This window comes from Rana temporaria, chromosome 13 (genome assembly GCF_905171775.1).
Source record: "Rana temporaria chromosome 13, aRanTem1.1, whole genome shotgun sequence".
Taxonomy (NCBI): Eukaryota; Metazoa; Chordata; class Amphibia; order Anura; family Ranidae; genus Rana; species Rana temporaria.
The window spans coordinates 120313138-120329358 of record NC_053501.1 but is presented as its reverse complement, the minus strand read 5'-3'; the positions used below and the strand labels follow the sequence as shown (position 1 = coordinate 120329358).

The window sequence follows — 16221 nt, the reverse complement described above, 5'->3', positions numbered from 1 at the left end:
ATTGGTGTCAGTGGGAGGAATAGTGCCCCATCATTGGTGTCAGTGGGGGGAATAGTGTCCCATCATCCCATCAAACTCCAACCTCCAGATCGGCCTGAAGCCAGTGGATCGGTGTGACAGCCGAGCGATGAGCATTTTCCGGAAGTTTCCCTTTAATAGGATTCTGCCGTAGCAGTGGCGTGCCTGTGAGGTGCATTACCTTTTGTGTCCAGCAGGTGTCACCGCACCACCTTCTTCCTCCTCCCCCCCACCTGACTCACAGCTCACCTGGATCAGGAGCCGCCCAGGTGAAGGGACACCTGAGAGGAAGAGAGACCCCCGCCCAGCACACAGAGACCCCCAGAGGAGGAGGAGGAGAGTCCCAGGAAGACCCCAGGGCAGAGGGACAGCCTGAGTGAGACCTCCAGGAGGACAGAGACACTCACCTGGGCTACCTGCAAGACACATACCTGGACTACTGAGACCTCCAGGGGTGGGGGGGGAGTGTGAGAGACCCCCAGAGGGGGATGTGTGTGTGACACCCAGGAGGACGACACCCCCGAGAACCTGCAACCCCCAGCGGACACAGCAACACCATGGTGAGTACTACCCCCCCCACACCATTATCTACCCCCCCCTCCCCACTGACAGTCCCAGCAAAGTCCCCCCCCCCCACCATGATCAACCCCCCCACCCCCACTGACAGTCCCAGCAAAGTCCCCCCCCTCACCATGATCAACCCCCCCACCCCCACTGACAGTCCCAGCAAAGTCGTCCCCCCACTATGATCAACCCCCCCCCCCCACTGACAGTCCCAGCAAAGTCCCCCCCCCCCACTATGATCAACCCCCCCCCCCCACTGACAGTCCCAGCAAAGTCCCCCCCCCCCTACTGACAGTCCCAGCCAAGTCCCCCCCGGGAGGAAGTCTGATAATTTCTGGATCCACATCTACCCCTATACAATGTATTGCCCCCCTCCCTAGATCCACATCTACCCCTATACAATGTATTGCCCCCCCCCCAGATCCACATCTACCCCTATACAATGTATTGCCCCCCTCCCTAGATCCACATCTACCCCTATACAATGTATTGCCCCCCCCCAGATCCACATCTACCCCTATACAATGTATTGCCCCCCCAGATCCACATCTACCCCTATACAATGTATTGCCCCCCCCCAGATCCACATCTACCCCTATACAATGTATTGCCCCCCCCAGATCCACATCTACCCCTATACAATGTATTGCCCCCCCCATAGATCCACATCTACCCCTATACAATGTATTGCCCCCCTATATCCACATCTACCCCTATACAATGTATTGCCCCCCTATATCCACATCTACCCCTATACAATGTATTGCCCCCCCCCCCAGATCCACATCTACCCCCTATACAATGTATTGCCCCCCCAGATCCACATCTACCCCTATACAATGTTTTGCCCGCCCCCCCAGATCCACATCTACCCCTATACAATGTATTACCCCCCCTCTATCCACATCTACCCCTATACAATGTATTGACCCCCCATTTCCAAATCTACCCCTATACAATGTATTGCCCCCCCCTAGATCCACATCTATCCCTATACAATGTATTGCCCCCTATATCCACATCTACCCCTATACAATGTATTGCCCCTCCCCCAGATCCACATCTACCCCCTATACAATGTATTGTCCCCCCCCTAGATCCACATCTACCCCTATACAATGTATTCCCCCCCTAGATCCACATCTACCCCTATACAATGTATTACCCCCCCTCTATCCACATCTACCCCTATACAATGTATTGACCCCCCTAGATCCACATCTACCCCTATACAATGTATTGCCCGCTCCCCCAGATCCACATCTACCCCTATACAATGTATTGCCCCCCTATATCCACATCTACCCCTATACAATGTATTGCCCCCCCAGATCCACATCTACCCCTATACAATGTATTGCCCCCCTATATCCACATCTACCCCTATACAATGTATGCCCCCCCCTAGATCCACATCTACCCCTATACAATGTATTACCCCCCCTCTATCCACATCTACCCCTATACAATGTATTGACCCCCCTAGATCCACATCTACCCCTATACAATGTATTTCCCCCCCAGATCCACATCTACCCCTATACAATGTATTACCCCCCCTCTATCCACATCTACCCCTATACAATGTACTGTCCCCCCCCCATTTCCAAATCTACCCCTTATACATTGTACCCCCCAGATCTCCCACCTCATACCAAGTTCTACACCTTATACAATCAATTGCCCCCCTATACCAAGTTCTACACCTTATACAATCAATTGCCCCCCTATACCAAGTTCTACACCTTATACAATCAATTGCCCCCCTATACCAAGTTCTACCCCCTTATACAATCAATTGCCCCCCCTTTACCAAGTTCTACCCCCTTATACAATCAACTGCCCCCCTATACCAAGTGCTACCCCCTTATACAATCAATTGCCCCCCTATACCAAGTTCTACCCCCTTATACAATCAATTGCCCCCCTATACCAAGTTCTACCCCCTTATACAATCAATTGCCCCCCTATACTGAGTTCTCCCCCCTTATACAATCAATTCCCCCCCTATACCGAGTTCTCCCCCTTATACAATCAATTGCCCCACTATACTGAGTTCTCCCCCCTTATACAATCAATTGCCCCACTATACCAAGTTCTACCCCCTTATACAATCAATTGCCCCCTATACTGAGTTCTCCCCCCTTATACAATCAATTGCCCCCTATACTGAGTTCTCCCCCCTTATACAATCAATTGCCCCACTATACTGAGTTCTCCCCCCTTATACAATCAATTGCCCCCCTATACTGAGTTCTACCCCCTTATACAATCTATTGCCCCCTATACAGAGTTCTCTTCCCTTATACAATCAATTGCCCCCCTTTACCCAGATATACCCCCCTTATACAATCTACTCTCAGGTGCCCCTCCCCCACCTTCTGTGTATATAATCACTTCCTGTCCTCTGTGTATATATATATATATACTGTCCTGACATAACTGTACGCCGCGTTACGCAGCGCCAGTACGCCCGGGTCCACACCCCGCGTTTTATTACCCCCCTCACCCGCCGGGCGGAGATCTCCCCACACACGGCCAGATCTCTCCATGAAAATCTTTATCGACATTTATGACTCCAAAAATCCATGAAGCCAGCCGCGTCCTGATTGGACAATTTCTATAATAATGAATGTGCCGTCACAGTTTCGCTGAGGAGATTGTACAATCAGATTGTAAGGTGTGTGTGTGTGTCAGACTCACAATCCCAGAAATCGATCATGCTTTGTTCCCATAATGCAAAGATGGGAATCACTAAACGATCGCCGGTGAAGGGGTAGTGGGGCCCAGGCTGGGCCGCCCGGCAGACGAGTTCCCAGGAACCGGGCCGACCGGACAACCGACATTCCTCAGAGATCTCGTCTGATACACACAGAGCAATCTGCATCTGAAGAGGACCTGTCTGAGGTCCGGCCGGGGGAGGGACGCCGATACCAGACCGGTCCTCTTCAGATGCAGATTGCTCTGTTTGCATGTCTATGGAGGAGGGGGGGAGGGGGAGGGGTGCTGAAATCGAAACTCTCTCCGTTATTCTGACACTTCATGGACCACACATCAACCAATCTCCACCAATCCGGTGATAATTGGGGGATCTACCTCTTCAATGGGGGGCACTGACTGTGTGGGTGACAGGTCCTCTTTAAGATCTTGTTGGATTGGAGGGTGTATGGTGGGATTGGAAGGGGTGCAGTGGGATTGGAGGGGGCGAGTTGGGATTGGAGGGGGCGCGTTGGGATTGGAGGGGGCGAGTTGGGATTGGAGGGGGTACGTTGGGATTGGAGGGGGCGCGTTGGGATTGGAGGGGGCGCAGTGGGATTGGAGGGGGCGAGTTGGGATTGGAGGGGGTACGTTGGGATTGGAGGGGGTGCGGTGGGATTGGAGGGGGTGCAGTGGGATTGGAGGGGGCGCAGTGGGATTGGAGGGGGTACGTTGGGATTGGAGGGGGTGCGGTGGGATTGGAGGGGGTGCAGTGGGATTGGAGGGGGCGAGTTGGGATTGGAGGGGGTACGTTGGGATTGGAGGGGGTGCGGTGGAATTGGAGGGGGTGCGTTGGGATTGGAGGGGGTACGTTGGGATTGGAGGGGGTGCGTTGGGATTGGAGGGGGTGCAGTGGGATTGGAGGGGGCGCAGTGGGATTGGAGGGGGCGCGTTGGGATTGAAGGGGGCGAGTTGGGATTGGAGGGGGTACGTTGGGATTGGAGGGGTGCGTTGGGATTGGAGGGGGCGAGTTGGGATTGGAGGGGGTGCAGTGGGATTGGAGGGGGTGCGGTGGGATTGGAGGGGGTACGTTGGGATTGGAGGGGGTGCGGTGGGATTGGAGGGGGTACGTTGGGATTGGAGGGGGTACGTTGGGATTGGAGGGGGCGAGTTGGGATTGGAGGGGGTGCAGTGGGATTGGAGGGGGTACGTTGGGATTGGAGGGGGTGCGGTGGGATTGGAGGGGGTGCGTTGGGATTGGAGGGGGTGCGGTGGGATTGGAGGGGGTGCGGTGGGATTGGAGGGAGTACGTTGGGATTGGAGGGGGTGCGGTGGGATTGGAGGGGGTGCGTTGGGATTGGAGGGGGTGCGGTGGGATTGGAGGGGGTGCGGTGGGATTGGAGGGAGTACGTTGGGATTGGAGGGGGTGCGGTGAGATTGGAGGGGGTACGTTGGGATTGGAGGGGGTGCGGTGGGATTGGAGGGGGTGCGGTGGGATTGGAGGGGGTGCGGTGGGATTGGAGGGGGTACGTTGGGATTGGAGGGGGTGCGGTGGGATTGGAGGGGGTACGTTGGGATTGGAGGGGGCGCGTTGGGATTGGAGGGGGTGCGGTGGGATTGGAGGGGGTGCGGTGAGATTGGAGGGGGTACGTTGGGATTGGAGGGGGTGCGGTGGGATTGGAGGGGGTGCGGTGGGATTGGAGGGGGTACGTTGGGATTGGAGGGGGTGCGGTGGGATTGGAGGGGGTACGTTGGGATTGGAGGGGGCGCGTTGGGATTGGAGGGGGTGCGGTGGGATTGGAGGGGGTGCGGTGGGATTGGAGGGTGTATGGTGGGATTGGAGGGGGTATGGTTGGATTGGAGGGGGTACGGTGGGATTGGAGGGTGTATGGTGGGATTGGAGGGTGTATGGTGGGATTGGAGGGAGTATGGTTGGATTGGAGGGTGTACGGTGGGATTGGAGGGTGTACGTTGGGATTGGAGGGGGCGCGTTGGGATTGGAGGGGGTGCGGTGGGATTGGAGGGGGTGCGTTGGGATTGGAAGGGGTGGGTTGGGATTGGAGGGGGCGCAGTGTGATTGGAGGGGGTGCGTTGGGATTGGAGGGGGTACGTTGGGATTGGAGGGGGTACGTTGGGATTGGAGGGGGCGCGTTGGGATTGGAGGGGGTGCGGTGGGATTGGAGGGGGTGCGTTGGGATTGGAGGGGGCGCAGTGTGATTGGAGGGGGTGCGTTGGGATTGGAGGGGGTGCGGTGGGATTGGAGGGGGTGCGTTGGGATTGGAAGGGGTGGGTTGGGATTGGAGGGGGCGCAGTGTGATTGGAGGGGGTGCGTTGGGATTGGAGGGGGTACGTTGGGATTGGAGGGGGTGGGTTGGAGGGGGCGCAGTGGGATTGGAAGGGGCGGGTTGGAGGGGGCGTGTTGGGATTGTAGGGGGCGCAGTGGGATTGGAAGGGGCGGGTTGGAGGGGGTACGTTGGGATTGGAAGGGGTGCGTTGGGATTGGAAGGGGTGGGTTGGAGGGGGTGCGTTGGGATTGGAGGGGGTACGTTGGGATTGGAGGGGGTGGGTTGGAGGGGGCGCAGTGGGATTGGAAGGGGCGGGTTGGAGGGGGCGCGTTGGGATTGTAGGGGGCGCAGTGGGATTGGAAGGGGCGGGTTGGAGGGGGTACGTTGGGATTGGAGGGGGCGCGTTGGGATTGGAGGGGGTACGTTACGATTGGAGGGGGTGCAGTGGGATTGGAGGGGGTACGTTGGGATTGGAGGGGGTACATTGGGATTGGAGGGGGCGGGTTGGAGGGGGTGTGATGTATCCCCATTGGAGAGATTTCCTGTCCCAGAGACACAACAGGAAGTGAGGGAATCCCTGTGGTGTCCCCATTGGAAGATTCCCCTCTCTTCCTGTTGTGGGGACACCCCAACATTTGGGTTTTTCTTTGACACTCGGTGACAACCGGACACCGACAGCGGGTCTAACCCCTCCCCCCCTCCCTGCCCCCATCCGACACCGAGACAAACATTTCGCCTTTACTTCTTACACTTTATTATTGCCAGAAGATCGTCTCATTGATTACATTCCTTTTCTGGAGCGTTCTCCTTTCCCCGTACAATAGGGGGCGATATTTTTGTGGGTGACCCCCCCCTCAAATCTGTGACCGTCTCCCTGTGCCCCCCCCCCCCCCATATGTGTGCGGAGCTTGGAGGGGGTCACCCCGGGGCACCAAAACCTCCCCTCCCCCGTACAGCACTCTGTAATCACTACAGGATATCGATCGATCGCCTTATCTGGACTTTGCCCCCCCCCCTCCGGTGCCATCCGCAGAACACAGCGGCCTCCTCCCCCCCAGAGCATGATGGGAGTTCTAGTCCCCCAGCTGACGCATGTTTTGCGCTGAGGTGTTTATAGCGCATGCGCACTACTGTGCTACAAATCATCTCGGCGCGCCCTGTTTATTTTATTTTTTTTACTTTATTTAAATGGCTCTCGGTGTGACGGTGCGGCTGCCCATTTGGATGCGTCGCCATGCGCGTTGTACCATCAGGATCACGTCTGTGTGAGAAAAAACGCACGTGCGCAGAAACGCGTCGTCCGTCAGCTGTGATAGTCAATGGCGCTTCCTACACACCTGACAACGCACGTTTTCGCACAAGTGCGTTTGCGGCAAAGGGTCCGGGGCTTCTTTTCTGCGTTTCTCGCCCGTTGAAATAAATGGTGCCGCCCGCGGGGAAAAACGCGGTCACACGTGGTGACGCACCGCGACGCGAACTGCAAAATATGGCGCCCGGCCATTTTCTTGGCTGGCCCGTAAAAACGCACTGTGCGAAAGGCGATCGCCGCATGCAAAGACGCATGTGGTGTGCATGGAAGCCAGCCCCTCCCCTTAGCAACCGTGGCACATTTTTCAGTCCATAGCAACCACAACTGTACTCAGCATTTCATTGGCTGACGAAACGCAACAAAGCAACGCAGATTGCATGAAAACGCACATTAGAGGCGCATTAAAACGCCAAACGACGCACGTGGAAAGGTGCAGCTTCCTACAGGAAATGAGCGCTGTAGAAGAATGCGCGTTTAGGGGGCGTGCGGAGGTGTGCGTCGTGCGTGCGCCATGCGTGCGCGTTGGGCTTTTTTTTTTTTTACTTTATTAAAAGTAAAAAATTTAAAACAAAAGTTAAAAAATGAACAAAAAAACTCTGATGTTCATTAAAATAAAAAAAATCTGCGTTTTTATGTAGCGCGCACCAACAATAGGGAGCGATTATTTCCTCGCGGTCTTTGCGTTGATTAATGTGAATGAGCCCCTGGATTGTGCCCGACAATAAACGCAAGGCTGGAATGTCACAACGTTGTTCGGGGGGGGGGGATTGTTCAAAAATTTCTGGTTGGCAATTTGGCTTGCTTCGGTTGGCGAGCTGACACTGGTTGGCGATTTGGCGTTGCGTCAGTTGGCGGTCGGCGAGCTGACACTGGTTGGCGATTTGGCATTGCGGCGGTTGGCGGTCGGGGTGCAGACACTGGTTGGCGATTTGGCGTAGCGTCGGTTGGTGGTCGGCGAGCTGACACTGGTTGGCGTTTTGGCTTGCGTCGGTCGGCGAGCTGACACTGGTTGGTGATTTGGCATTGCGTCAGTTGGCGGTTGGCGAGCTGACACTAGTTGGCGATTTGGCGTTGCGTCGGTTGGCGAGCTGACACTGGTTGGTGATTTGGCGCCACGTCGGTTGGCGGTCAGCGAGCTGACACTGGTTGGCGATTTGGCGTTGCGTCGGTTGGCGGACCGTGAGCTGACACTGGTTGGCGATTTGGTGTTGCGTCGATTGGCGGTCGGCGAGCTGACACTGGTTGGCGATTTGGCGTTGTGCCGGTTGGCGGCCGGTGACCTGACACTGGTTGGTGATTTGGCGTTGCGTCGGTGATCTGACACTGGTTGGTGATTTGGCGTGGCGTCGGTTGGCGGCCGGTGATCTGACACTGGTTGGCGATTTGGCGTTGCGTCGGTTAGCGATTTGGCGTTGCGTCGGTTGGCGAGCTGACACTGGTTGGCGATTTGGCGTTGCGTCAGTTGGCGGTTGGCGATTTGGCGTTGCGTCGGTTGGCGATTTGGCGTTGCGTCAGTTGGCGATTTGGCGTTGCGTCAGTTGGCGGCTGGCGAGCTGACGCTGGTTGGCGATTTGGCGTTGCGTCGGTTGGCGGCCGGCGAGCTGACACTGGTTGTGTACATTTGACACAGATAACGTGCTCAGGGCTCTGCAGGCTCCGCCCACTGGCATCCGCATTCCTCACCTCTTTACCTTGTCGGGACCTGCAGGTAGGGGGGGCGGAGCTTCCTGGAGGGCGCGGCCCGCAGCGCATTCCACAAGTGTACAGAGGTCTCCGCTGACTGTTCACTTAAAGGGCCAGCAACCCTCATTGATGGGCCTGTGTGCGGCGGCGACCCGAGAACTGAAATGGCAGGTCTGTCGCCATACGAAACGCGGAAGAACGAGCGAAACGTCTAATGATTCACTAAATGTGACCGATCGGAAAAATACAAACCCCCCCTCCCCCAAGGCCTTAAAAATGCAGCCATCACAGACAAGGGCCACTGGAGTGTCAGCTCTGTGGATCAGTATTTATAAATGGCCCCATAATACACAATGCGATATGTTGGGGGGGGGGGGGGTCACTCGAGTGTCAGCTCTGTGGGTCAGGAATACAATATTAATGAGCCTTCTGTCTCCTCCCCCGCAGGGCAGCAAGGAGCGCTACCATTGGCAGACGCAGAATGTGCGGCAGAGCGGAGTGGACGATATGGTCCTCCTGTCCAAGATCACGGAGGACGCCATCGTGGAGAACCTGAAGAAGAGATACATGGACGACTTCATCTTCGTATCCTTCACAAGGGGGGCGCTGATGGCGTTACGCAGGGGCGTGTCACCAGCGGGGGCGGGATTATTGAATGGAGGCCGCTGTATATCACATCCTGCGCAGGTTCTCTGTAGAAGAGACGATGATGTCACCGGTCTCTCTGTAGAAGACGATGATGTCACTGGTCTCTCTGTAGAATAGACGATGATGTCACCGGTCTCTCTGTAGAAGAGACGATGATGTCACCGGTCTCTCTGTAGAAGACGATGATGTCACCGGTCTCTCTGTAGAAGAGACGATGATGTCACCGGTCTCTCTGTAGAAGAGACGATGATGTCACCGGTCTCTCTGTAGAAGAGACGATGATGTCACCGGTCTCTCTGTAGAAGAGACGATGATGTCACCGGTCTCTCTGTAGAAGGGCTGATGATGTCACCGGTCTCTCTGTAGAAGAGACGATGATGTCACCGGTCTCTCTGTAGAAGAGACGATGATGTCACCGGTCTCTCTGTAGAAGGGCTGATGATGTCACCGGTCTCTCTGTAGAAGGGCTGATGATGTCACCGGTCTCTCTGTAGAAGACGATGATGTCACCGGTCTCTCTGTAGAAGAGACGATGATGTCACTGGTCTCTCTGTAGAAGAGACGATGATGTCACCGGTCTCTCTGTAGAAGAGACGATGATGTCACCGGTCTCTCTGTAGAAGAGACGATGATGTCACCGGTCTCTCTGTAGAAGAGACGATGATGTCACCGGTCTCTCTGTAGAAGACGATGATGTCACTGGTCTCTCTGTAGAAGAGACGATGATGTCACTGGTCTCTCTGTAGAAGACGATGATGTCACTGGTCTCTCTGTAGAATAGACGATGATGTCACTGGTCTCTCTGTAGAAGACGATGATGTCACTGGTCTCTCTGTAGAAGACGATGATGTCACTGGTCTCTCTGTAGAAGAGACGATGATGTCACTGGTCTCTCTGTAGAAGACGATGATGTCACTGGTCTCTCTGTAGAATAGACGATGATGTCACCGGTCTCTCTGTAGAAGAGACGATGATGTCACCGGTCTCTCTGTAGAAGACGATGATGTCACTGGTCTCTCTGTAGAAGAGACGATGATGTCACTGGTCTCTCTGTAGAAGACGATGATGTCACTGGTCTCTCTGTAGAATAGACGATGATGTCACCGGTCTCTCTGTAGAAGAGACGATGATGTCACTGGTCTCTCTGTAGAAGACGATGATGTCACTGGTCTCTCTGTAGAATAGACGATGATGTCACTGGTCTCTCTGTAGAAGACGATGATGTCACTGGTCTCTCTGTAGAAGAGACGATGATGTCACCGGTCTCTCTGTAGAAGAGACGATGATGTCACCGGTCTCTCTGTAGAAGAGACGATGATGTCACTGGTCTCTCTGTAGAAGACGATGATGTCACCGGTCTCTCTGTAGAAGAGACGATGATGTCACCGGTCTCTCTGTAGAAGAGACGATGATGTCACCGGTCTCTCTGTAGAAGACGATGATGTCACTGGTCTCTCTGTAGAAGAGACGATGATGTCACTGGTCTCTCTGTAGAAGAGACGATGATGTCACCGGTCTCTCTGTAGAAGACGATGATGTCACCGGTCTCTCTGTAGAAGAGACGATGATGTCACTGGTCTCTCTGTAGAAGGGCTGATGATGGCACCGGTCTCTCTGTAGAAGAGACGATGATGTCACCGGTCTCTCTGTAGAAGGGCTGATGATGTCACCGGTCTCTCTGTAGAAGAGACGATGATGTCACCGGTCTCTCTGTAGAAGACGATGTCACCGGTCTCTCTGTAGAAGACGATGATGTCACCGGTCTCTCTGTAGAAGAGACGATGATGTCACTGGTCTCTCTGTAGAAGAGACGATGATGTCACCGGTCTCTCTGTAGAAGAGACGATGATGTCACCGGTCTCTCTGTAGAAGGGCTGATGATGTCACCGGTCTCTCTGTAGAAGAGACGATGATGTCACCGGTCTCTCTGTAGAAGAGACGATGATGTCACCGGTCTCTCTGTAGAAGAGACGATGATGTCACCGGTCTCTCTGTAGAAGAGACGATGATGTCACTGGTCTCTCTGTAGAAGGGCTGATGATGGCACCGGTCTCTCTGTAGAAGGGCTGATGATGTCACCGGTCTCTCTGTAGAAGAGACGATGATGTCACCGGTCTCTCTGTAGAAGAGACGATGATGTCACCGGTCTCTCTGTAGAAGAGACGATGATGTCACCGGTCTCTCTGTAGAAGAGACGATGATGTCACCGGTCTCTCTGTAGAAGAGACGATGATGTCACCGGTCTCTCTGTAGAAGAGACGATGATGTCACCGGTCTCTCTGTAGAAGAGACGATGATGTCACCGGTCTCTCTGTAGAAGAGACGATGATGTCACCGGTCTCTCTGTAGAAGAGACGATGATGTCACCGGTCTCTCTGTAGAAGAGACGATGATGTCACCGGTCTCTCTGTAGAAGACGATGATGTCACCGGTCTCTCTGTAGAAGAGACGATGATGTCACCGGTCTCTCTGTAGAAGAGACGATGATGTCACCGGTCTCTCTGTAGAAGAGACGATGATGTCACTGGTCTCTCTGTAGAAGAGACGATGATGTCACTGGTCTCTCTGTAGAAGAGACGATGATGTCACTGGTCTCTCTGTAGAAGAGACGATGATGTCACTGGTCTCTCTGTAGAAGACGATGATGTCACTGGTCTCTCTGTAGAAGAGACGATGATGTCACCGGTCTCTCTGTAGAAGACGATGATGTCACCGGTCTCTCTGTAGAAGACGATGATGTCACTGGTCTCTCTGTAGAAGACGATGATGTCACTGGTCTCTCTGTAGAAGAGATGATGATGTCACCGGTCTCTCTGTAGAAGAGACGATGATGTCACCGGTCTCTCTGTAGAAGAGACGATGATGTCACTGGTCTCTCTGTAGAAGAGACGATGATGTCACTGGTCTCTCTGTAGAAGAGACGATGATGTCACTGGTCTCTCTGTAGAAGAGACGATGATGTCACTGGTCTCTCTGTAGAAGAGACGATGATGTCACTGGTCTCTCTGTAGAAGAGACGATGATGTCACTGGTCTCTCTGTAGAAAAGACGATGATGTCACTGGTCTCTCTGTAGAAGGGCTGATGATGTCACCGGTCTCTCTGTAGAAGAGACGATGATGTCACCGGTCTCTCTGTAGAAGGGCTGATGATGTCACTGGTCTCTCTGTAGAAGAGATGATGATGTCACCGGTCTCTCTGTAGAAGAGACGATGATGTCACCGGTCTCTCTGTAGAAGGGCTGATGATGTCACCGGTCTCTCTGTAGAAGGGCTGATGATGTCACCGGTCTCTCTGTAGAAGAGACGATGATGTCACCGGTCTCTCTGTAGAAGACGATGATGTCACCGGTCTCTCTGTAGAAGAGACGATGATGTCACCGGTCTCTCTGTAGAAGAGACGATGATGTCACCGGTCTCTCTGTAGAAGAGACGATGATGTCACCGGTCTCTCTGTAGAAGAGACGATGATGTCACCGGTCTCTCTGTAGAAGAGACGATGATGTCACCGGTCTCTCTGTAGAAGACGATGATGTCACCGGTCTCTCTGTAGAAGACGATGATGTCACCGGTCTCTCTGTAGAAGAGACGATGATGTCACTGGTCTCTCTGTAGAAGAGACGATGATGTCACTGGTCTCTCTGTAGAAGACGATGATGTCACTGGTCTCTCTGTAGAAAAGACGATGATGTCACTGGTCTCTCTGTAGAAGGGCTGATGATGTCACCGGTCTCTCTGTAGAAGAGACAATGATGTCACCGGTCTCTCTGTAGAAGGGCTGATGATGTCACTGGTCTCTCTGTAGAAGAGATGATGATGTCACCGGTCTCTCTGTAGAAGAGACAATGATGTCACCGGTCTCTCTGTAGAAGGGCTGATGATGTCACCGGTCTCTCTGTAGAAGAGACGATGATGTCACCGGTCTCTCTGTAGAAGGGCTGATGATGTCACCGGTCTCTGTAGAAGAGACGATGATGTCACTGGTCTCTCTGTAGAAGAGACGATGTCACTGGTCTCTCTGTATAAGAGACGATGATGTCACTGGTCTCTCTGTAGAAGACGATGATGTCACTGGTCTCTCTGTAGAAGACGATGATGTCACTGGTCTCTCTGTAGAAGACGATGATGTCACTGGTCTCTCTGTAGAAGAGACGATGATGTCACCGGTCTCTCTGTAGAAGAGACGATGATGTCACCAGTCTCTCTGTAGAAGAGACGATGATGTCACTGGTCTCTCTGTAGAAGAGACGATGATGTCACTGGTCTCTCTGTAGAAGAGACGATGATGTCACCGGTCTCTCTGTAGAAGAGACGATGATGTCACTGGTCTCTCTGTAGAAGAGACGATGATGTCACTGGTCTCTCTGTAGAAGAGACGATGATGTCACCGGTCTCTCTGTAGAAGAGACGATGATGTCACCGGTCTCTCTGTAGAAGAGACGATGATGTCACTGGTCTCTCTGTAGAAGAGACGATGATGTCACTGGTCTCTCTGTAGAAGAGACGATGATGTCACTGGTCTCTCTGTAGAAGAGACGATGATGTCACTGGTCTCTCTGTAGAAGAGACGATGATGTCACCGGTCTCTCTGTAGAAGAGACGATGATGTCACCGGTCTCTCTGTAGAAGAGACGATGATGTCACCGGTCTCTCTGTAGAAGACGATGATGTCACCGGTCTCTCTGTAGAAGACGATGATGTCACCGGTCTCTCTGTAGAAGAGACGATGATGTCACTGGTCTCTCTGTAGAAGAGACGATGATGTCACCGGTCTCTCTGTAGAAGACGATGATGTCACCGGTCTCTCTGTAGAAGAGACGATGATGTCACTGGTCTCTCTGTAGAAGGGCTGATGATGTCACTGGTCTCTCTGTAGAAGACGATGATGTCACCGGTCTCTCTGTAGAAGACGATGATGTCACCGGTCTCTCTGTAGAAGAGATGATGATGTCACCGGTCTCTCTGTAGAAGAGACGATGATGTCACCGGTCTCTCTGTAGAAGGGCTGATGATGTCACTGGTCTCTCTGTAAAAGAGACGATGATGTCACTGGTCTCTCTGTAGAAGAGACGATGATGTCACTGGTCTCTCTGTAGAAGAGACGATGATGTCACTGGTCTCTCTGTAGAAGAGACGATGATGTCACTGGTCTCTCTGTAGAAGAGGCGATGATGTCACTGGTCTCTCTGTAGAAGAGGCGATGATGTCACTGGTCTCTCTGTAGAAGAGGCGATGATGTCACTGGTCTCTCTGTAGAAGGGCTGATGATGGCACCGGTCTCTCTGTAGAAGAGACGATGATGTCACCGGTCTCTCTGTAGAAGGGCTGATGATGTCACCGGTCTCTCTGTAGAAGAGACGATGATGTCACCGGTCTCTCTGTAGAAGAGACGATGATGTCACCGGTCTCTCTGTAGAAGAGACGATGATGTCACCGGTCTCTCTGTAGAAGGGCTGATGATGTCACCGGTCTCTCTGTAGAAGAGGCGATGATGTCACTGGTCTCTCTGTAGAAGGGCTGATGATGTCACTGGTCTCTCTGTAGAAGACGATGATGTCACCGGTCTCTCTGTAGAAGACGATGATGTCACCGGTCTCTCTGTAGAAGAGACGATGATGTCACCGGTCTCTCTGTAAAAGAGACGATGATGTCACCGGTCTCTCTGTAGAAGAGGCGATGATGTCACCGGTCTCTCTGTAGAAGACGATGATGTCACCGGTCTCTCTGTAGAAGAGGCGATGATGTCACTGGTCTCTCTGTAGAAGGGCTGATGATGTCACTGGTCTCTCTGTAGAAGGGCTGATGATGTCACTGGTCTCTCTGTAGAAGGGCGGAGTTACCCTTTAAGCACAACGTTCCTTTTTCTGCGTTTCCTTAGCGCTCCGCAGACGTACATCGGGCCGGTGCTCATCTCCATTAACCCCTTCAAACAACTGCCATACTTCGGTGACAAGGAGATCGAGATGTACCAGGGGGCGGTGAGTGCGCAGATCATGACATCACAAGATGAGGGTTCAGTTTTGGGTGGAGCTTGCGGGCCGATCGCCTTCCGGAGTTCTCATTCTCAGATTCTGGCTGTGAGATCCAATGGGAGCCCCTCCCCCTCCCCCAAGATTTGGGTGGCTCTGGGGGAAGGGTTGGGGTTGGACCCTCTGTGTCCCCACCTCTCTATTACACCGGCCACACAAATGGGGACACGGCAATCACTTTTCTTTTTTTATCGGCTCCACCCAGAATTACAATGTATCAAATATTACAAAATATGTAACCGATCGATCGATCTGAATCGGGTGAGTTCAGCCAATGCCGGAGCAGAGAGGATGATGGGAAAGCAGGTGAGATACGGGAAATGAGTCGGCTGACGCCACACCTTGATCAGGAACGCGACACAGAGAGGGTCATGTGACACCGACCCAGAGATAAAACTTATCAAAGTCCTCTGACTCTGCGCTGCCGCTGTGTGGTCGTCGTCAGTACTGCACTCCATCCATGCTTTCTGTATGTATATAGCGCTGACCTATACCGCAGCGCCGTACAGAGATCACTGAGCCAGGGTCTGGGGGATGAGGACTTGGGTGATGATGTCATGTCTGGGTGATGATGTCATTCCAGGCTCAGTATGAGAATCCTCCACACATCTACGCGCTGGCGGACACCGTGTACCGGAATATGCTGATCGATGGGGAGAATCAATGTGTCATCATCAGGTGAGGAATGTTCACTTACTGTCACCTACCGCGGGGGGGGGGGAATAACGATCGTCTCCCCTTTTATATGAATATCAACGAAAACTCCAGAGAGATCACATGATACAAATGTTATAAATGGAGGGAAACAAGTATTTGACCCCCTTAGTAGTTGGGGGAGGTTCCTTGGTAGTTGGGGGAGGTTCCTTAGTAGTTGGGGGAAGTTCCTTGGTAGTTTGGGGAGGTTCCTTTGTAGTTGGGGGAGGTTCCTTGGTAGTTGGGGGAGGTCTCTTAGTAGCTGGGGGAGGTTCCTTGTTGGGAAGCACAGAGGTC

The 16221-nt window shown here is 53.3% G+C and overlaps 1 protein-coding gene across 1 annotated transcript in view; it reads left to right on the top strand.

The window, feature by feature from the left end:
* The first annotated feature begins 247 nt into the window (after positions 1 to 247).
* Positions 248 to 16221, top strand: part of LOC120920612 (unconventional myosin-Ie-like) — a 39200-nt gene continuing 23226 nt past the window's right edge. The window contains exons 1-4 of the mRNA XM_040332789.1: positions 248 to 578; positions 9004 to 9141; positions 15091 to 15180; positions 15815 to 15909. Coding sequence (XP_040188723.1) covers positions 576 to 578; positions 9004 to 9141; positions 15091 to 15180; positions 15815 to 15909 — 326 coding nt within the window. The 5' untranslated portion in view covers positions 248 to 575. The remainder of the gene's footprint in view (positions 579 to 9003; positions 9142 to 15090; positions 15181 to 15814; positions 15910 to 16221) is intronic.